The following is a 22,143-nucleotide window of genomic DNA, read 5'->3' as shown; positions in this document are numbered from 1 at the left end:
GTCTGTCGGCATTTCACAATAAAAAGACAGGTAAAACTTAACATCACAGACTACTGCTAAATTGTTTCTTATGAAAAACTTCTGAATCACCTTGGGGAGACCAACACATTTTTGGATAAGCCCGAAAAGCTCTGAAAAAAAGAGCCCTGATTTGAAGAATAGGCGGGACTTCATTGTAAATCCATCCACAGGAAGCACTGATGCTGGGGTCAGTGTGCAGTGACAGACTGGGCTCTGTGCTTAAGGTGATTGAGGACGATTAGCAGTCCTTTTAGGACTAAATTAAAATAGCTTTTTTAAAGCTACCTAAAGACCTCTTGATAGCATTCCTTCTTTCTTCCGTTTTTAAAATTATTTTCTCTGTTTTCCATTTTAAGAGAAAAAAGCTTCACTTACAACCAGTCTCTGATTGGCTGCCGTGTCGCGATTTCATAGAAAAGTTCAGCTTGTTTCCGCTCTCTCCATGCGGTGCTGCTGTTTGCCAACACCTCAGCTCTATCTAGTTACAGGAGTTGAGGGAGGAGCAGTGAATGCTCTCGCTGTGTGGAGTAAGCCATAGCCACTGTGTGTGGTCAGAATACACTATTATACTATAATAAACATTTTTCAAACAAATGGTATACAAGTTGTCATATTGTTGACTTTTTTTTATTCTAACCATCAATTTAAATTACATTAGCTCTAAGCTGTAAAAAAACTAAATCCAATTCTCCTTTCATGAATGTGATAACTATTTAGGCTGATACTTGGATACATGTAACTTAGCAAGTTAGAGAGATGCCAAATATTTTAAAAAGCCAAAATTGAGTCTCTGGCAGGATTTTTTAAATTTTTTTTAAGGGAAGTTGCAGCCTAGTGGTTAGGGCATAGGGATTTGAATCATGTGGTTGTGAGTTTGATCCCCCACTCCCAAAGACTGCCACTCTGGGTCCCTGAGCAAGACCCTTAACCCCACACTGCTCCCCGGGCGCTGCCTAATGGCAGCCCACTGCTCCTCAAGGGGATGGGTTAAATGCAGAGAATTAATTTCCCTCTGGGATTATTAAAGTATAATAAAATAAAAAATAAAAAGATAATTTCTCACCTTACTCATCAGAAATGTTAGCTTTCATTTTAATGTGTTGCGCCAATGTAATTTTTTGGCCCCGGTACTGATATCCGATACCTGGCTATTCAGTATTGGCCGATACCATCCATACCAATACCATCTGTTAGAAATTGATGTCTGTGTGTGAAACATGATTCACAAATATTCAAAAGTTCAAGGTCAGGACCACTCTCGGGGGTCACTGTTGGCTTTTTTTTTTTATATCTTCGAATATTACTTCCCTTGATTACTCCTAAGATATCTAGTCAGTGAGACAAATATCTCAATCCTTATCCTTTGACAATAAAAGCTTTACCAACAAAACTTTGCAATTATATTAAATCTTCTTGTAATATTTTCATTTTGTACCATATTGAATGAAATCTAAGATCAGGATAATAAAAAATGGTGTTTAGTTATATCTAACATTAGTTTTCAGCTTGTTAAACAAGAGCATCGGATATAAACGCTTTTGGGATTCAGCACAACAAATGCTTGTGAGCACTGAATCCAAAATGAGCCTCTCTGAAAGAGAAAACCTGCTGTTTCAATAAAAACAACCTACCATGAGATGCGTATGTAGTGGCAGCCCCGCTGACACTGAAGCGGTTGAGGTTAAGTCGGTGGCTGGTCACATTCTTCTGGGGCTGAAACATGATGATATGGACCTTGGGAGCAAACATACAGCCCAGGACCACAAAGCCACTTAGACTGACAGAGATACACATGGTAGTGGTCTGAACCTGAAAAAAAAGAAAGAGAAATTTTGAGTTTATTTTTTTTTTTACTTTAATTAATCATCCATTTACAATTCAGCAGATAATTTTAATGTATACATTGACTGCACAGTGCTTTGTAAAAGTAAGTATAAGTACCTTTAAATTTTCAATATTTCATCACATTATCATCTCAAACTTTTGTGTCTTTATGCAAAACACTGAAAAAACTAGTACATAATTGTTTGGTAGATGGACATGCATTTTTTTATTCCAAGGACTAAATATAAACCCTAAACACAACATATCAGTGGACATACAAATTAAAAAAACCAATTCAGAAAATACAAGGATATTGGGCTGCAACTAACCATTATTCTACAAATCAATGAAGCTGTTGATTCATTTTTTGATTAATCGATTAATCAGATAGCAAAAGGTTCCTCAAAAAAGACTTTTCACCTGGCCAAATTTAACCAGGTGAAACTACAACTTTTCCACTTGAGGACTTTTGAAAAGAGTGTATTAGAAGACGAAAAATATTTTTTATCTTAAGAGGAAAATATGTACATATTTTTTTCTACAATTTGGTAGAATTGCTGCCTAAGCAGGTGGCTCTGTCAGCTAAGGCACGTTATAGACTCTCTACACTCCAATTGAATGATTAATCGATTACTAAATTAGTTGATGATTATTTCAATAATCAATTAATCATGATCAATATGATTAATTGTTTTAGACCTACAATGAAGATTCTAGTATTAAAGTGGAAAAAAGTAGAGGACTGAATAATTTGTTATGGCACTGTAACCTACTAGAGATACATTATTGCATCAGTAGAGCTTCTAATCTTTAAAACAAATAATTAAAGTACTGTTTAAGAGAGATCTGACTTCTAATAATGCATATAGCCAATACGACACATATAGCAGGAGTACAACTCTTATTTCAATATCTTCTTACTTCACTTTAGTCCGGAGAATAACAATTACTGAATCAATCAATAAAGACTCAATCAACAGAGAACTCCGAAGCCAAACTTAATAGTCTCTCCCTGTTCAATTTAAGTTTGTTCTTTGTGGTTCATTGTATAAATCAATGCTAAGTGCTTTCCCACTCTCTTAAACACAGTTCTGCAGCAGTGTCTGTTGCTTGCTCATTTCAGGTTCCCCTAATCACCACTCTTAAGTGTTAACAGAAAGTAAAATCACACCACAGCTGAGCACATTCGTCAGTAATCAACAATCCAACATCTCCACTGTTTATATAAATATTTATAAATGTGGGAGGATGTTATATCTGCACAAGAGTAATCTTTAAGTAAGAATTGTTATAATATTTTCTTTTTCAGATGACAGAGACAAATTTAAAGAGACATTTCAGCAAAAAAAAAAATGTAAATGAAAACATTAATTCAGGTTTTTTTGCTTAAGGATCAAATGGGCAATTCGGGCGGCACGTCTCTCTCTCACGCCCTTTGAAACAGTTTGTGCTTGTGAACATGTCTGCTTAAAGTGTGTAGGTGTACATGGGATTTTTGAGGCTTAGGAGTGCATTCATCCACCTTTGATGGTAAGTGTGGACATGTGGCAGCAGTTTAACAGAACCTGTTTGTCACTTCAGAACTGCAGAACTGGAGCATCTGCCGATGGGATTAGCTGTAGATTAAAGTTACCAGCCATTTATTTCCTATGTTACCTGACTGTTTTTATCAGTTATGTTGAGGGAAAAGCTAGAAAAAATGTACTTTTTAAAGTATTGTTAACTAAGAATTGTTGAAACAAAAATAATAAGTAAGCTGATCAATGTTATTTAATGCTTACTATCATTTAACCAAGGCAGAAATAGATGTGTTGGTGAGTGAAATGGAGAGTTGGATAAATGTGTTTGTTACACAGCTATGGGGTGATAAATAAAAGGAAATATTATGTATAGCAACACTTTAAAATGTTAATATTTGGACAAATATTTATTAATTATTGATTATGCCTAATATTAAATCAAATAATTATCCTTTACTGTTATATGCACAATAAAAAAGTTTCCTTGTACAATTAAATTCTTACTTTGCTGTCCACACTGGATGCCAAAAGAATAATAATAATAATAATAAAAACAGAATAAAACAGGCATAGAGGAAGTTGTACTGGTAAGAACTTGTTGCCAGGAACTCCAGAATGGTTACCAGCTGTGTTTATTTCAAATCAAAAATGTTTACAGCATTCAGTATTAATGCCCAACACCTTTCACATTTACACACTGATCTGTGATATGACTCCCACTGTTAATCATCGGGGAAAAACTGTAAGGGTAAGAAACATTTAAATATTGAGAGCGTCTTAATTTAGCATTTAAGTTCACTTATGATCTTTTTTCCTTAAGGTGACAGATCTTTATATGTAGCTATGGCTCAGCAGCACAAGGATACAGACTTTTTCATAACACCTCATTTAAATGTTGGAAAAAATTATCAGTTTAGATAGATACCATTTGCTTGCCTAATGCTCTTTCTACATAGTGCAATTTTTTCAATATTATAAGACTATTGCATGATATAGTATATGACATGGAATTATCTGTTTTTGGCACAACATTGAGATTACATAGGTAAGATTTGAAAGATATTCATATCCAATAACTCACCAACGGATCATCGGTTCTGCAAAACCAACACCTCACTGCAATCACAGTAAGGTGAACTGTGAGCTACAATCGTATTTTTCTCAAAGAGGGCCATCCTTAGCGATAGAGGAATTGCATTTTGCTCTTTGCAGAGTGTGCTTCTTCTTCTTGACGGTGCAGGGACCGTCTGCAACATGCAACACCAAAATAAATGTAATGGCTACACCAAGGACATAATCTATGCGATCTAATGGTTTTCAGATTGTAATTTTTGAATTGAAAGGTAATTCTTTTGAATAATCTAAAGATTTTAGCAAAAAAGTAACAGAATGATTACTTATTCCATTTCATTTTGCAGTCCCTTCAAAATTAAAGCACACATATACTACCTTGTTCATACCAAGTCTTCTAATTTGGGAAAATATGTTAAAATGCGATTAAGGGGGAATCTTAATCATAACATCAAACATCTAATAAAATGACCAACAACTTAACTATTTCAGACAGTGGTGCCACCAAACTCACGGTACAAAAACAATATATACTCTTGATCAAACTACTGTACAACTCCTAAGTTGGGTAAATAAGTCAAAATTCAATTTTGGTGGAATTTAGGCAATAAACAACCAATAAAATGGCGAATAACTACTTTATTACAAATTGCCTAAAAAAATTAAAAGATCACAGTACAGATAAATCATCCCCTCTTGATGAAAATACAATTCACCTGAGCAAACAAACAAGTAGCTATGAGGACTCTTTGCAATTTGCTTATAATTGTGAAGTTGGAGCTGAAGATGCCATCACACACCTGCTTCAACAAACCTACTGTCATTTAAGCAAGGTAGACAGCACCATAAGAATCCAGTTGTTTGATTTCTCCAGAACAGTTAGGACGATTCAGCCTGACTCACTCTGTCAGAAACCCCTGAAGACTAAGGTGGAGTTTCAGTGAAACACATAATGCTACATTGCCAATATTCTGGCTGTGTCCTAGCTAGGACTTGGAGTTTGTGTAAGTTGTTTGCTGAATCTCACATTGCCCATAATGATTGATGGAAGAGAAAGTTTCAATTTCCTGCTCCTCTCTCTTCTCCTTGCTGTCTTTCTCTTCCTCTCTCTTCTCTCTATGAATTTCTGTGGCACCACAATGTGTAATGAAGTATTTATTGGTCCTTATTTATTATCTTAAATTCCACCAAAATGTATTTTGTTTTATACTTTCCCAATGTAAGAGTTGTTGTATGATCAAGAATAAATAGTTTGTTTGAACTGTGAGTTTGGTGGCACTACAGTGTGAAATATTGAAGTTATTGGTCATTCTATTAGTCATTTATTGATTAATATCAAGCCTGAATAATATTTTAGCAGTATCAACAAAATTACGGCTACAATATGCAAAAGAACATTGTTGTATGAACAAGGTAATTTATGTGCGCTTTTTTTTAAGGGACTGCAACATGGAATGGAATAAGTAATTGTTCTGTTACTTTAGTTTTTTGTATATCATTGCTGTTCACAGTTCACCTTGCTGTGATTACAGTGAGGTGTTGTTTTTTTAGAAACAATTTTTGCTGGTGAGTTATTGGTATGGAAATGCCAAATCTGGAAATATATTTCTAAATTTACCTAAGTGTTAAACTCGATCAGTAATGCTAAGAAACTTTATTAGACATATATGACAGCCATCTGTGCTGTTACGACTTAAAAATGAAATCTGAAAAAGGAGAATTTGGACGCAATCGAGGTAAATAAAAAATGACCAACTTAGGATGCTAGTTCCTGACAAGCCTCCCTTGGCAAAGCGAAAAGTTGGGCAGAACATGGCACTAAGATTCCAATCCTGTTGCCATAATGCTGAACATGACAAAAAAAAAAGAAAAAAAAAAGAGGCTAGTTCACAGAGAGAATACCTAAACTTGTAGTCTGCGACATGTTTTCTCATGGAGGCTTTACACAACTGTAACCCAATGAAAAATTGCACAATCCCAAAATTCTAAAGGTTCTAAAAGCAAAAATCTTGCTGTTGACTTGCGCTGAAATAATCCAACATGAGGGAAAATATTTCTTTCTTGCTCTAATTACTCACCAGTTATCGGCTATAGTCAGAGCGCTCACCTGTTCGTGTGTAATAGAAAGAAGGAGCTATTTTCTTCTGTGCGTGATGCTCTATGTTGCAATTAGAACAGACTCTTCATGACAGAAATTGATTAAGAAATCCAAAACTTATAAGGCCTACTTTTTAAAATATTTTAATAGGGACCACAGTCCCTGTCTGCGAAGTCTCTCTTCTTCTTGCCAAAACTCTTTCCCTTATATAAGTTATTGTGTTTCCATGTTGTAGATGATTCTTATAGTGGATAAATAGGTGAGTAATTTTATATGCAAATGTATTGTAACGTGGTAGCTGCTGGTTTTTGCACATTCTTCATCTGAGAGGTTCATAAAAAATCCCTGATTTTTCCCTGATCGGATCTTCTACAGTTGGGTTGCTATTTACTTATCAGTACTTGTAGGTTGTAGCACCTGTCATACTGTGAGACCTGCATTCTAAATATCAGACAGGTAATCATTGCAGGTTATCTTTGGTCACAACATGCTAAAAAAAACTGCCTGGCTTTGCAGTGTGATGTAACACTGCAGATTGAGAGCCACCACCAATGATTCCTAAATGATATTCCAACAAACCCCCCCAATGATCGCACAGTGTATACCTAGTATTAAGTATTTTAGGATCAATTTGTGCAAAGCCAGGCTTGCCACAATTTAACACTGAAAAATATAAATTTTAATAAGCCTCTGGGAGTAATGCTTTAAAGCTTTCAAATACAAATGTCAAAAGCTGAATACCACATACAAGGTAAGGAGAAAATTCTGCAATTGGTGAAAGAGTAGGTGAACAATATGTTTGTCATTTATTATACTTTTTCAAAAGTAAATCTTTTCCTTTTGTGAACAAAACATTGCAGCTGGCTACTTTGAATATGAAAATGTGTTGTTGCTTCCTAATTTCCTTCATTATTATATAAAACATATCTGAATGCAAATCCACAAGTAAGAAAATACCCTGTAGTCACTGGATGTGACATAGAAGATGGGAAGAAAGGCCAGCCAAATTATACAGGTGGTATACATGGTGAATCCGATAAACTTGGCCTCATTAAAGTTCTCAGGGCATTTCCTGGTCTTGAAGGCATACCTATTAAAAGACATAAGCACACAGGACGTAATGTATGACACACAGATACCGGTAAGACTAACAAAAAAAAAGAAAAGAAAATGTAATAGCTGTTTTTTAAGAGACTAGCACAACATAAACTTACACAGTACACAAGATGACCAAGAGTACATCATATCCCAGAGACAGTAGCATGCTGGAGTCTCGCACATTACACTTGAGGATGACTGTCTGGCGTCGTTCTGGTAACGTAAACCGCCGTGTCCCTGGAACCTCCAGAAGTAGCCACACTGAGACCATTACTAGTTGGACGGAGATCAGACTCAGACAGATAAATACCTGACAAAAACGAAGAATAGGAGAATTAAAGTCATTGGGTTTCTCTGTGTCAGTTTATCCATCCATTCATCTGGCTGATTTAGATTGATGGACAGACTGCTGCATTCACTCACTTGAGAGAATGGGCTAATGAAGCGCGGCCTCACTGCGCCCGCCCCATCTTTCACGCCGTTGAAAATTCTGGAGATTCTGTTGGTTTTGGTAAGCAGGGCTGAATAGCACACAGCAAATGAAGTGCCCAGTCCGAGGCGCCGCAGGGCACATATGGCAGGAGAGGGTTTGGCCAAAAAAAGGAAAGTCATCGCATAGGACATAAAGACTCCAGCGAGAAGAATGTAGCAGAGCTCTCTTCCTGAGGCTTTCACCAATGGTGTGTTGTTATGTCTGATGAACACCCAGGCTACCAGACCGGTGCACACAAACCTGCAGATAGGGAGCATGCACAACACAATTAATGGTTGGGAATAAAGTTTATGTCATGTATGTCTGTTTAGACCTAACCCTAACCCTAACACAAAATTCTGTCTGCAACATTTAGAGAAGGAATGTGCATTGCCCCTTATGTTTATGGGAACTAAAAGTGTCTACATTGCCTTAAAAATATCCTGTTCCACATTTTGCCACAACATACCGGTAAGCCTTTATTTTAATTTGGTGTTATAGATGGACCAATGCAGCGTTGAGATAAATTGTGAAGTTGACAGATATGTATACAAGATTTCTAAAATACTTGAAAAAGATTTTGCCACCACTGTGCAATTTTTAGACCTGATTTATGCTGCATTCTCAGAGATTTCAGGTATGTCTTAAGTAACACTACATTTTATTCATCCAAAATAAAGCACCTGATGTTATATTACATATGACGCATAAAATAACATACATGTCTTTTAAAAATGTGCTGATAATTTTCAATTGAATATAGGTCTGGACCTCAACAGGACCATACTAAAAATGAGTATGCTTTGATCTATGCCGTTGCATTTTAGTTTTAGCTGTATAATTTTGGTCATTGTCCTTTTTGAAGTTGAATCTTCAGCTTGATATCATGTCCATTGCAGCCGCTAACTCCTTTCTTTAGAGATTTCTCTGAATTTTTCTCTACATATCTTGACATTAACTCTGAACAGCTTTCTTGATTCCTTGTTACCAGAAGGGAATCAATAGCACACTGTTGCCACCATCACCTTGTACTCTGAGCATGGTGTTTGAGATTGACTAGTGTGTATGGCCACACAGTATTCTCTACATTGGACAAAAATTTTATTTAATTCTAATCTAAACAGGGCATTTCCTTCATGTTTGCTCTGATATGGCTTGTGGCATGATAGCAAACTGGATTTAGGATTTCATTGTTTTAAAGATAGCTTGCTCACTTCCTTACTCTCTGAAGACTAATTATTGTTCCTGCACCAGCGCAGCAGGTAGCTTTCTGCCACAGAGTTAGCATGTGTCTTGGCAACTTCTTCTTTTGGACAGTCAGGGCTGCTGTTGTATCATACTTTAAAATTTTCAGATGACGAACTAAACAATGGTTCAAGACAAGACTAAAAGGCTTAAAACATTGCTTTAAAAGTGCCTCAATATATCTTTAAGGTCCATCTATAGATAAGTCAAACACTTATTTTGGTCCGGTTTGGCATGATCAAGTTTTTAAGGGTCAGTTGCAGCTTTATAAATTGAACATTATATTTTATAGTATATTTACAAAGTCTTGCTGCTCTAGTACTATTATTATTACTATTATTACTCAGTTTTCTTTATCCGCTTTAGTCATGCTCCACACTTTAAAAGAACATATGCCTCTATGACCTGATATGCCTTTTTTGGCTTCTGAGAACTGGAAAAATTACTGTGACAGACCGGGTTTGGCCCATGGGTCTAGAGTTTGTCACGTTTCACTTAGTGTTTACTTGTATTTTATATATAGTAATTTTCCTCCTCATTTAAATACTTTATGGGTTTATTCCAATATATCTTTCGGATGAGAGAACTGTTTCTGCATTTTCAGCCGTCAGTTTCAGCCTGTAGTCAATTTCTCGCTTGTATTAGTCAGATTCAAATAAGATATGATGTTTAAGTTATTGAAAATTCATATATATATCTGTCACTGCTGGCAGGTTTTCATTTATCTAAAAAGCTTTCTAATCTCTTTCTTGATTAAAAAATCCTGTACTTTACTCACCCTACACATGCAATGGTAATGGGACCAATGGCCCAAGCATCTTCCCACATAATGTAGTCCTCAGGAAGGTCATAACAGGATGTGAGGTCCTCTGTTGGCCACCGACCAGGAGCGCATGGCGAGCAGGTGAACTCATCAGCGAGGTATTCATGAGGCTCACACGCTGTACAGATCCAGCAGCAGTACTCGCCTAGGGATCAGTAACATGTGCAACATGTGGGAACATCTTTAAACATAAAGGAAGCTTTGCTTTGAAAAAGAAAGTCACACTTCCCTCTCCTACCTGCCTGCATTTTCTTCATCTCATTGCGCTCACAGGGGTCGCTGCACTGAGAGGTTGGCACTGCCTCTTTAGGCCAGCGTATCAGATCGTTGTTTAGACTCAGACTCTCTGCCCACTCTCCTACTGGCACATAGCCATAACGTTCCCCAGAACGTTGATAGCTAAAGATGTTGTATCTGCCCATGCCGTCCCCCTGAGAATCAAACTTCACAACTGTCTCACTGCCTGGAGGGGCAAATGGGGCTGTAGTGGGGAAAAGGAGATAAATGATAAGAAGTCACAAATGAACACAAACCTTGTGCCAAAGTTTTTGAAAAACAGCTGTGGGACAATATGAAAAAACAATGGTTATCTCACTCTCTGAGCTCAGATTAAAATGAAAGCAATCAAAATTATCTGCTTACTGTTGAGACCAAGACAGTTTTACATGTATTAACAAATAGGCTGCAAGTGGCTGCAAGTGGCTGCAATGCCTGGCGATGGCTTAAGTGGCTTAAAATTCCTCTCAGAGGTACCATAGGGATAGAATCGCTGGCCTAATTTCTTATCTGATCCTGTGTATCACCGAAGGCATCGTTAGGATTCTGCCTATAAAAGCATATAGTCATAAAAGCATAGGAATAAAAACCCTGGGCAATGTAATAAGTACCCACTCATTGATGGAATTAGCCTATGTGTCTCCTCTGCGAGGGAGGCACACTGCTGAAAGTGCCAAATTGGTTTGTATACATGTTGTTATAAAAGGATTACCATCTACCCCAAGGATGTGGGAAGAAAGGAGATTGTAAAATTGGCATGTTGCTGAAGCCATAAAAAGAAGGAGAAAATGACTGTGGACTGAGAAAACGGTAACCTGACGTGTCGTTGGCAGCATCCGACCTGATAGTGCTGACACTTGGTCCTTTTGACTCAGACGAAGTGCATATCTACAACAAAGCCACATCTGTCCCTATAGCAGAGCAATCAAATCACAGTTGCTGACACATAGACCTCTGTGTTATACAGTGCTGCCTGTCAAGTGATGGTTTGTGATCTCTTAACATATAACAAGACTTTTAGCCACCCAATGGAAATATGCACTGATAATACCGTGATGCCCTCCTGGTTTAATATGATGCTTGGGTTAAATGAAGAACTTGCAGGTCAGATTGGATTTTTATACATAGATAACAATATAGCAGGACAAATCACAACACAGAATAGAAGTAATCTGTCGAATTGCCTGGATTTGCACACAAATGCATGTGGGAACCCCATTAGGTTGTACTTCCCAGTGTGGTGGCTAAGGTATTGCTTTGAGCTCGGTGGGAGGCTATGCTGACAGAACCAAAGCCTTGACCCTGCTGTTAGTTTGCACGTGCATGCATGTTCACGGGCATGTACATGCGAGTGGCACTAACAACCACTAAAGCCATCCTTTTGTTGTGCAAGCTCAGTGTGTGCGGAGAAGAATGGTGTGTCAAATGGCAGCAGAGGGTGTTAGCGTTTATGAAATCCATAAATCATAGAGACAGCAAAACCCTTTATCTTCCTCCCTTCTCCCCTCTGTCACAGGAAATTCAAAGCATCAAGCTTTATTTGAATTTTGGGGCTAAATGCTTAGATGATGGCTTAATTATTGCAATAACAATGTGATGATGCTATCAAAAGATGAAAAAGAGAGATAATTCATTATCAAACAGCTGCCATATAAATAAAAAGTCTTAAAAATACACTGGGTAAAAGGTAGCCAGACTACGAGCCAGTAAGAAACACAAATATATCCCTGAAAATACTTTACCATTAGCCAATTATCCAAAATGTGTGTTGCCAAGACGGTGGATTGTACTGAAGCCTTATGAGCTGCATGTGATAATTACATGTAATGAAGAGATAGCAGCCTAAAAGATTGAAGATGCCTCTGATGGTACTTTTTCTGTGTTGTCCTTAATATACCTCAAAATCAAGTTCAGAGAGTAAATAGATTATCACCATCCCTGACTTTGTATATTGAATAGACGTGAATATGCTGAGCTGACAGAACGTCTTATCAAGAAAGTGTCTGCAAGTGCAAGTTTGAGCCATAAAATTCTTTAAAACTCTTCTGAGGGGAGACAGCAGAGATATGAGACGTATGATGGAAGTTTTCTCTATGAATCTCAACCCAGTCACCATAGGATAAAGACAACATACTTTTTGTTTCTGTAAACATAACATGAGTATTTGATGACACACTCAAATAATTACTAAAGCCCCCTGTTGAGGTAAGACACTTTGTTACCATTCAACATACCCAAAGTAATTGGTTCCAGAATTGTTTAGTATCATTGATGTAACACAATGTGTATGGACATTTTAAGTATGATGCAAAGTAACATAAAATTCTTGTTCTAAAAGTCCACACTGGTGAAACCATAAGTTATCTTGAGGCCCAGATCCATGATTACATGCAGCTCTGTCTTTGTCGAGGTTATTTTAGCCATGTGAAATGCATGCATTTTTGTTTACAAAGTAAATAAAATTGAGTTGATAAACCGATTCATATGTCATTGGGTTATTTAAACGTTATGAGTTAGTTGAACTTAACTTAATTCAATGCAGGGACAAATACTGGTCAAAAGAATTAGATTTTATTAAGTTAAGCCAAACAAAAATATTCAAATTTGGTGAATGAATTCATTACTCTTTAAAAGTATATTTTTTTTAAATGCATGAACATACTCAATAAACTTACACCATACAGATAAATGTGGATTAATTTCAGCTAGCAAAAATGTATAGGGTGAAAAAAAATGCCATCAATTAAATTGAGTTAATCCAATGATAATTTTTACGAGTGGAGTATGGCAAGAATTTTGCACATATTCACCCCAGCATGAACGTAGTGATCTATGGTTTTTATCACATTCATTTCACCTGTTAACAGTTCTACAAACAACTTCACTGACATATATAAACAAGTACTAGTGAAAAGTATTATTTGTTGCATCATTTATCTATACCTAAAATAAATACTTTGACTAAGATGCATAAACAGACACCCACTAATATCAGAATAAATTCACCAAGTATAATTAAGAATACAAACTACTTTTCTCATCATGCATCATATTTTGCATTTTAATGGAAATGCCACATTTTCATACTCGAATACGCTCGAAAGTTGGTATTAACTTAGCAGAAATCAGATGCTTTTTATAATTATTCACCAGCATTTTAAAGTGTTGACTGATGACTTGTCTTTGATGATGAGCTCTTCTTAAAGTCTTTAATGGTGTATTGCTATAGGAGTCAGGAATCTGGTTTGGTCACTACCACAAATATTACTTTCAATGAAAAGAAGCATAATTAATACTAGGGCTGCAAGTTACGATTATTTTAAAAATCAATGAATCGGCCGATTATTATTTAGATTAATCGATGAATCGGACAAAAAATATTTTTAATATTAACCTCTTTATTCCAAAATAAACATTTTAGACAGAACAAACAAGCACACAAGTACAGGTTGCTCATTAACTGTACTGGTGCAATATGAAAAATAAATGTTTGTGTTAAAACTACGCAAACTTACATAAGAAATGTAGCTGTACATCCACAAAATATAGGGTACTTTGTTTCATAAAGTGCAAAAAAAGACATTTTTGTTTTTAAAAGCCCCTAAGGGGTTCAAACAATAGGCCCCCCCATTCCAACAAATGAGGGTTTTTTTAGACTAGAAGAGTTCTGCCTTTTAAGACAGGAAAGTATAGCAGTTAAAGTTGCTTGAGAAAATACTTAACCATAGAGATAAAAATAGCCCTGTGATTCAAATTATAAATTGTATTTGGAATAAAAATGAGAGAACTAGGGGTGCTAAAAACACATCCTCCAAAGACAGATATTTACATGGGAATGTGGCATATAATTAATTGACATATTACTGATCTTGCTGGATTTTATTCTGCTTTACTTCGATAAATTGCAGGATCTTCTTTACTTTATCTTTGCCAGAAGATTAAAACTTTAAAAGCCTTGCCCTCATAATTTGCAAGTTAATTTATTTATAAAGAAAATCTAAACGCTGCTTAAGCTAATTCAAATGAAATTAAAAGTAAAATAAGTAGCCTACCTTATCACTGTCTGTAACCTACTAACAAGGTAAGGAAAGCATCAGATGAGCTACCTGAGAAACTAACGTTACGTTTCCCCACTTTAAAACGAAACAAACATGGTGCTTCCATGCCATGTTAATTTGTTTTGACAAAAGTTGCATGTTACGAGTTTTTTCACTTTACAAAGCTCAGGCTATTTTAATTATTGTGATCAATTTGCGCCTTCAATCCCGGCGCATGCGCGCTTCATTTGCAGTCTGGACGCTGAGGGTAAACATCCTGCAGCTCTGACTGCAGCGCTGAGAGGGACTCATACGGGAGCGGGAGAACAGGGTTGGGATGGGCCAGGCGCCCCACGGCAGAGTAGGAACGATACATGCTTTCACGTAAGAGTCTCCAAAAGCCGCCAGTGACACCGTAAAAAGTCGCCAGATTTGTCGCTAGTCGCTTTTTTGAAAAATAGTCGGTGGAGGGGTCTGAAAAGTCGCTGAGTTGGCAACACTGCACCTGCAGCGCTGACTCGCTCTGCCGCATTTTTTCTTCTTCCCCCGTTTCAGTCAAGTGGATGTGATGACGGCGGCGGCGGCGGATTACGCATTAATCGCGCGACACAACTAATCGACGATTAAATTCGTTGCCAACGCTTTTAAAAGTCGATTTTTAGCGATTTTATCGATTCGTTGTTGCAGCCCTAATTAATACAATTGTAGAAACCCGTTAAGCCAGAGTATGGCTAATGCAATAAATAATTTTCAGCTTACCAGGTTGAAAAATGCATCATTTTGTTTTTCCAGTTCTTTTTATTTATTATTTTTTATTTTGTTAAAAAAATAACTTTAGATTTCCTATACCTTCTACTGTACAAACACTCATCAATCAATGCATCTTGAATGACAAGCAGCAGAAAGAACAGACTTTTTTCTATATCTACCCCTTAATTCATAGGAAAACAACTTTATGTCAGTTCCATTACACTGTTTACATCTATCTTTTCTCAGTTACCCTAATTTAGATTTTATAGTATTTAAAGTGTTATGTAAGTATTCAGAATTCAAAACATAATGCCATATGAGTGACATTATCTCAATAAACTCTAATTGTCATACGTCCTCTTTAATTCCCTAAGTCTGTTCCACAAATTTGTTCCTTTTTCTATGATGGTCCATAGTTTTGGTTTGTTACCAGGGTTTAAAAAAAAATATCGGTTTCTAGTTTTTAATACATATCAACATATTAAAATATATTAACTTGGCTAATAACATTTTTACATTTAGATTCCATTAGTAGTTCATGCGGATGTTCTCATAATTTGTGATTAAATGCATGTTACCTGTAAAACCTGTTCCTTATTATTCCACCCACTTAGCAGATTTAGCAATAGTAATCTGTCATATTTAATGAGCCAATAGGTCTTATTGGGGATAAGAAACGCAATCAGTGGATATATGGTATTACATATAAAGTCCTAGGGAAATAATACATTGATAAATTAAATTGCATGCAAATTCCGTTTGTACATGATTACTTGGAGGCCAAAGTCATTAAATTTCCTAATACCCAGTGAAAAAAAATAGGTACAAAAAGTTTGGCTACTAATGCTAAATAGCACAATGAAGAAGCAAAATGGAAATGTGCAGGTACCAAATGATGATTAAAATTCCTTTCAGAAACTGTCAGGATTTGCCAAAGTATAGCACTTTTTCAGATAAAAATGTTAAAACATAACCGAACCCACTATATTATTATACAAAGGATTGTTCCCTGATGGCCATTCTCCATCAGTCTCTCACACTTTCACTGACATTGTGATTAACATGAACACATTCCAATATAACTTGAAACTTATAAAATCTCAGGTGCAACTGCTAATTAATTAATAATATTGCACAGTTGACAAAATGCATTAATTCATATTTCCACGTGTAAATAGAATGAGAGTAATGTTTTTGGTGTTGTTGAAGTTTTTCCTCCTTTACCTTGTGGTGATCATAAACAGAAAATCTTTAGGAGTAGGCGACACTAACCTTTGCCAGACCATTGTCCCTTTTATATGTTTTCTTGGTCTACAGTAACTAAATAGCAGTCACATGCCTGAATTACCTCGTCAGTATTTTTATCAGTAAAATATTGCTCACCAGTATAATTAAGTTGGTGTGAGTGTCAACACTACTCTAGTTAATAAATTTAGATCCAGAAATTATATGGAAACAAAATGAACAAAATCAAACAAAATTAAACAAAATGTGGTTTAACGTTAAAGCACTGAAAGTTCTAGCAAACACAAATAAAACCAGAAGACATAGTCAGGAAATCCCCAAATGAGAGGCATGTGTTGATTAGAACTAGAGACCAGGTAAAACTGGGTAACTAAAAGGTTAGATCCTACAAAACATGAAAAGCTAATGAAATGCAGATCAACAGGACAAGGCATCAATGAATCAACCAAACAAAGCCTTTCAGAATCATTGGATAGACAAGCATTTAGTGAACTAGTGAATTATTAAACTTAAATATGACAAGTTAACAAAACAAAATAGGACAAACATTAGCAAATGCAGTTAGTTTAAAAAAACCTCTGCATAAAACGATCTACATTTGTGAGACTTTACCAATTCTGCTAACTTTAGGAACAGCTTATTATTCTACGCCGTAATGAGAACCATGATAAAGACAGGATTTTCATTTAGAAGGTGAGAAATTAATTATTGCCTCAGCCGTGAAGGGCTAACGTAAGGCCCAATGGGGGGGTGTTGGTGTTAAAGCAGAGAGACAGAGAAGGCAAATGGTCTTTGGAGGCATAAGTAAGAATAAGTCATTTTCAAAGGCTAAAGAGAGAATTATAGATATTCATAAAAAAAAAGGTTTGCTCTATTGTTTTGGTGAGTTGGTTTCTAAAACAAACAGATCCCTAAGCACTACACAGAAATTAACTCATATGTCACAAATTAACACAAAAGAGAGGTCACATTAGTTTTTTATTTTCCCTGCAGATTCAGTCCAGAGGGATGGAGACGTTGCCTGGGTCACGCTGCAAAAAGCCACAGGGGAATGCCAGAGGACAGATAGGAGAGAGAAAAGGAAGTCTGGAGTGACTGAGGGAAGGAGGGACGGAAGCAGAGGAGACCTAAGGCTTGAGTGAAACAAAGGCGTGTGAGATAGATGGGACAAAAGAAAGAAACCATTGGCCAAAAACAAGAGCTGCTGGGATGGAGGATGGACCGAGAGACAAGATAAGCTCAAGAAAGGGAGGAAAGTGACAGGGCAGGAGAGGCAGGTGAATAAAAGTTAAAAAGAGAGAAAATAGCACAGTGGAAATACGAAAAACCAATGTCATGGTAGTAGAGATAGAGGTGGAAGCGGGACATTCTTTAGAGGCCAGAATCAATGAAGAAAAGGTGAGGGAAAGATGGAAGGTTTCAGTAAAAGGAAGCGATGGAGAAACATACAGGTGCAGGTAGACAGCTGAAAGGAGAGCAACCTTGTGTCTGTGTGGGATGTGCTGTTTCTGAATGTAGAGAAAGTGGGATGTTTTCTGGGTGAGACATGGGAAAGAAGATAGAGCGAAAGAGGAAGGAAAAGGAAGGATAGAGCCAGAGAGAGTGACAAAAAGATGGAGGTTAAGAGACGGAGTGTGAAGTGAAAACAAGGCGGAGAATGAGTGAAGGTTGTTCACTTGCATCTGAACGTAGCAGAAAGCTGTGCTCAATATGGCCCTAAAGGCACACCGCCTCTGCTAACACAGAGGTACCCCCCCCAACACACATGTACGCACACATGCGTGCACACACTGTGCAGAGAAAGGGGAATATCACATCTATCACCAGTATTTGAACAGACCGCATGCATGTGTGTATATACTGATCTGTTTGCTGCAGATCACGGAGGTGGGTGGGAGTTGAATGATGGCTCTTAGAAGTGTGTGGGTTGGGGGTGTCTGCAATTTCATACTGGCAGAAAAAAAGCAAGCATTTCAAGTTGCCTCCCTTAAAAAAAAAAATAGCTGACTGTTTCGCAGATTCCAGTCTGTGTCTTTGGAGCGCATGTTTATGTGCTTTGTTTGACTCATGTAACAAGTGCTTATAAAAAATGCACAAAGCTCACAAATCTGCTCCACTGTCTGCTGCTAGTTCTTATGGAGTGGTTCCCGTGATCTACCAGATCACCTCAACAATTGGCAATAGTCGGCTTTATTACCATAGCAACTAGCTCGATGAGACTAGATGAAGAGAGCTGTGAATGAAAACACTCTCCTAACCAAACAACATGCAGCATCAGTGAGTCACATACACTGTCAGTGAAACACAACAAAACAACCTCATTACAGTGAAATACATCTTCAGTTGTGCTGTAAAGATAAATGTAATAAAAGCATCTTTCAGCATATATGGAGACAAACTTTAAAGTATTATTTAAAACTGTGCAATCACCATGCATATCTGCATCAGATGTATAAAGCGCTGAAGAGTTCTGATTCTTCAGTTCTGACTGAGAGCACTGCGGATGTTGATGCTGCAGCTAAACTTCAACAGACCTCACCTTCTTTTTCACTGGCTGTTTCAGCTATACAGAGCAGTGAGAATGAGTCATTCAGGGGCGACCAACAGTTGAAAATAAATGCTGTCCTACCATGCTCACTTTACATGAATCATAATCAAGCTCTTTTTGTTACAGATTCTCTGAATGAAATTATGCATCTCATGACAGAGAGCTAACAAAAGAGACTGTACAATGGGAATGTGTCAAAGAAAAGTGGTGGAAAAGTAACAAAAGTCATGCTTCCTGTTCTTGATATCTTCCAACCCACTAAATTAAGCATCTTTTAGTATCCTTGCCCTATGCATTTGCTGCAAATTTAGAGTTGAATTTAAGTCATCATCTTACCTATTGGTTATCCGACATGCCAGACATTGTGGCATACTTGTTTCCTCCTATGTGCTTGTGCACTTCTAATGTTTATGTATCCAGAGTGCTTCAGATTCATTCAATTATTCTAGCTCCATTGCTTCCACTGTATACTTTAAATATGGCTGAGAGTCGCAAGAAGTGATGAGTTTATGAGAGGAAGTCCTCAGGAGAAAGAAAATATACCAGATTGTATTTGGAAGATTCTTTCACACAATGGCAGAAGAGCAGGGAGGATGGCCCTGTGTGTGCATATTTATTTTTAAAGTGATTTAGGTATTTATTACCTATAGTTCCATAAAAACAATAATCTATACCTTTAAAAGTTTCTCCCTTTTAACAGTATTACAGATTAAAAATGTTTTGTAATTTCTTGTCAAGGTGGAAATAACTTTTGCCTTAGTTACAGTATCTCCAGAAGTTGAGTTATGTGTAATGTAAAATGGCACAGGAAAAAGGTATTGTACACCTGAAGAAAGGGGGGTGCAAAACATCCCATGTTGGGTAAAAGCGAAGAGCTTTCTCAAGACCTTCACAACCCTTATTGTTGCAATTCATAATGATGACATTGTTACAGAAGGATTTCTAACCTTCTGAATGTTCCCATAAGCACTGTTGGGGCCATAATCCGGAAGTGGGAAGAACATAATCTAACAATAAACCGACCCTGATCAGCTGCTTTCGCAAGATTTCCGACAGAGGAGTGAAAAGAATAATCAGAAGAGTTGTCCAAGAGCCAAAGACCACTTGTGGAGAGCTTCAGAAAGACCTAGAATTAGCAGGTAAAATGTTTTCAAAGAAAAATATATGTAATTCACTCAACCGCATTACTGTCTCCTTGAACCCCAGATGGCCGCTTACACTGAGCCTGGTTCTGCTTGAAGTTTCTTCTTTTTAGGAGTTTTTCCTCTCCACTCACTACAAGCAGGCTTGGTGTGAGGGACTGCCTTCGAGTCAATGAGTGGATACGATCAACTGATCAAAACTTTGAATCAATCTGATTGTATGATCTGGTTGAATTTTATCTGTAAAGTACCTTGAGATGGCATGTGTTGTGAATTGGCGCTTTATGAATAAACTGAATTGAAATTGAATTGAATCGAAATGGCCTGTATGCACGCTCACCAAGATTTTCTCCACTGCTGAAAAAAAAGCATGTTGAAGCTCATATTTTGCTGCACAACATTTAAACAAGCCTGTGAAATTCTGGGAGAATATAGTATGGTCATATGAGACCAAAATTGAACTCTTTGGATAACCCACATCATGTTTGGAGGTCAAATGGCACTGCACATCACCATATTAAAAGCATATGGTAAGCATATGGTACTGAAAAACTTCAAATTATTGAAGGAAGGAGGATTGGAAAAATGTCCACAGACATTCTTGATAAAAATCTGCTGCAATCTACGAAGATGATCAAGATGAAACGTGGGTGGACATTTCAGCAAGACAATGACTCCAAAAAGCCAAGGAAACTCACAATTGGTTTTAGAGAAAGAAAATAAAGCTGCTAGAACTGAACAGTCAATCGCCTGACTTGAATCCAATAGAAGGTCAATGGAAAGAAATAAAGATTGGAGTTCATATAAGAGGCCCACAAAGCCTACAAGATTTGAAAACTTTTTGTAAGGAATAATTGGCCAAAATCAAACCATTAATTAAAATTTCAGTAAGTATATTCAATACTCTTTCCCGTGCCATTTCACTTTGGCACATAACTAAATTTCTGGACATCTATGGCTTGATTTGTTTACATGTATAGATTGCATGGATTGTTTCCGACGTCTGGTAAAAATGTCATGTCAATAGCACCTCTAGAAATAAATTTAATTTAGAAAACGTAAAATTTTTTTTTTCAAAAATTATTTTTCCTCAAAATCTATATAGTCTTCGCTCACATTTATTGGCATATCAACTATTCAGATGAGAAATAGCCAAAAAACAACCAAGAAAATGATAGACTGATTCAAACTTTGCAGCAATATTTTATTTTATTTTGCTACCCTGCTAAGATTGTAAATGTTGTCCTCAAAGCAGGTGAGTGGATCATTATATTCTTTTGTCTGGAAGTTGTCTACCTGACAAAGACACTATAATGATAAATGAAAATGTTAAGTAGTTTTTTTTTTAGCTAAAGTTGAGCTTTTTTTATTGTCTTGACCCTAAATTGCCTTCAGGCCATCCAGAAATCAGTGCCTTCATTTTAAAATAGATTTTAAAACATTTACTATTATTTTTACAATGTATCAAATGCCTCAAACCTTTTTATGTTTCTGAATGTTTCAGTTTTTGTGTGCATGGCAGGTCCTTGTCATCCAGTCAGCTTCTATTGGCTGTTCAAGCACTAAGCTTAAAGGCAGTGGAGACGAGGCCATTTCTGGTGGAGGCACCCATGGTCTCAAATGTACTTTCTCTGTCCCTCTGTGCCATCATTTAAGTGAGCTATTAAGTGTCAGCCTTTGTTCAGAAAGATTTTAATATCTGTTTAGCACATATTTTTTTAAACTGAATAAATTATTTTTGTTCTCTGTTTGCATGTTTTCATTTAATGTGCTTTATAAATATGGAAATGAAAATAAATATTGGGGAAATTAAAATTTGCCCCAATATGAATGGGGTTTTCCAATGAACATCACCAACAACTCTTTACAGTAGAAAATATGAACCCTTTTTTAAAAGGATTTTGTGAACTTTATCTGTTTAATGAGTCTTTATTTTATCTAGTCCCATTTTCAACACAAGAGAATTCAAATTA

At 36.7% G+C, this 22,143-nt stretch overlaps 1 protein-coding gene across 3 annotated transcripts in view; it reads right to left on the bottom strand.

Moving 5' to 3' along the window:
• Positions 1-22,143, bottom strand: part of grm3 (glutamate receptor, metabotropic 3) — a 68,514-nt gene that overhangs the window by 7,838 nt on the left and 38,533 nt on the right. For all 3 annotated transcript variants that reach the window (XM_038268904.1, XM_038268903.1, XM_038268905.1), the window contains 6 exons: positions 10,411-10,653; positions 10,128-10,317; positions 8,056-8,365; positions 7,749-7,942; positions 7,492-7,624; positions 1,653-1,830 (listed from right to left, as the gene is read on the bottom strand). In XM_038268904.1, coding sequence (XP_038124832.1) covers positions 1,653-1,830; positions 7,492-7,624; positions 7,749-7,942; positions 8,056-8,365; positions 10,128-10,317; positions 10,411-10,653 — 1,248 coding nt within the window. The remainder of the gene's footprint in view (positions 1-1,652; positions 1,831-7,491; positions 7,625-7,748; positions 7,943-8,055; positions 8,366-10,127; positions 10,318-10,410; positions 10,654-22,143) is intronic.

This window comes from Cyprinodon tularosa, unplaced genomic scaffold, assembly GCF_016077235.1.
Source record: "Cyprinodon tularosa strain WSP-4 unplaced genomic scaffold, ASM1607723v1 ctg71, whole genome shotgun sequence".
Classification (NCBI taxonomy): Eukaryota; Metazoa; Chordata; class Actinopteri; order Cyprinodontiformes; family Cyprinodontidae; genus Cyprinodon; species Cyprinodon tularosa.
The sequence above is the reverse complement of the archived record's forward strand: the minus strand, read 5'-3'. Positions and strand labels throughout refer to the sequence as shown.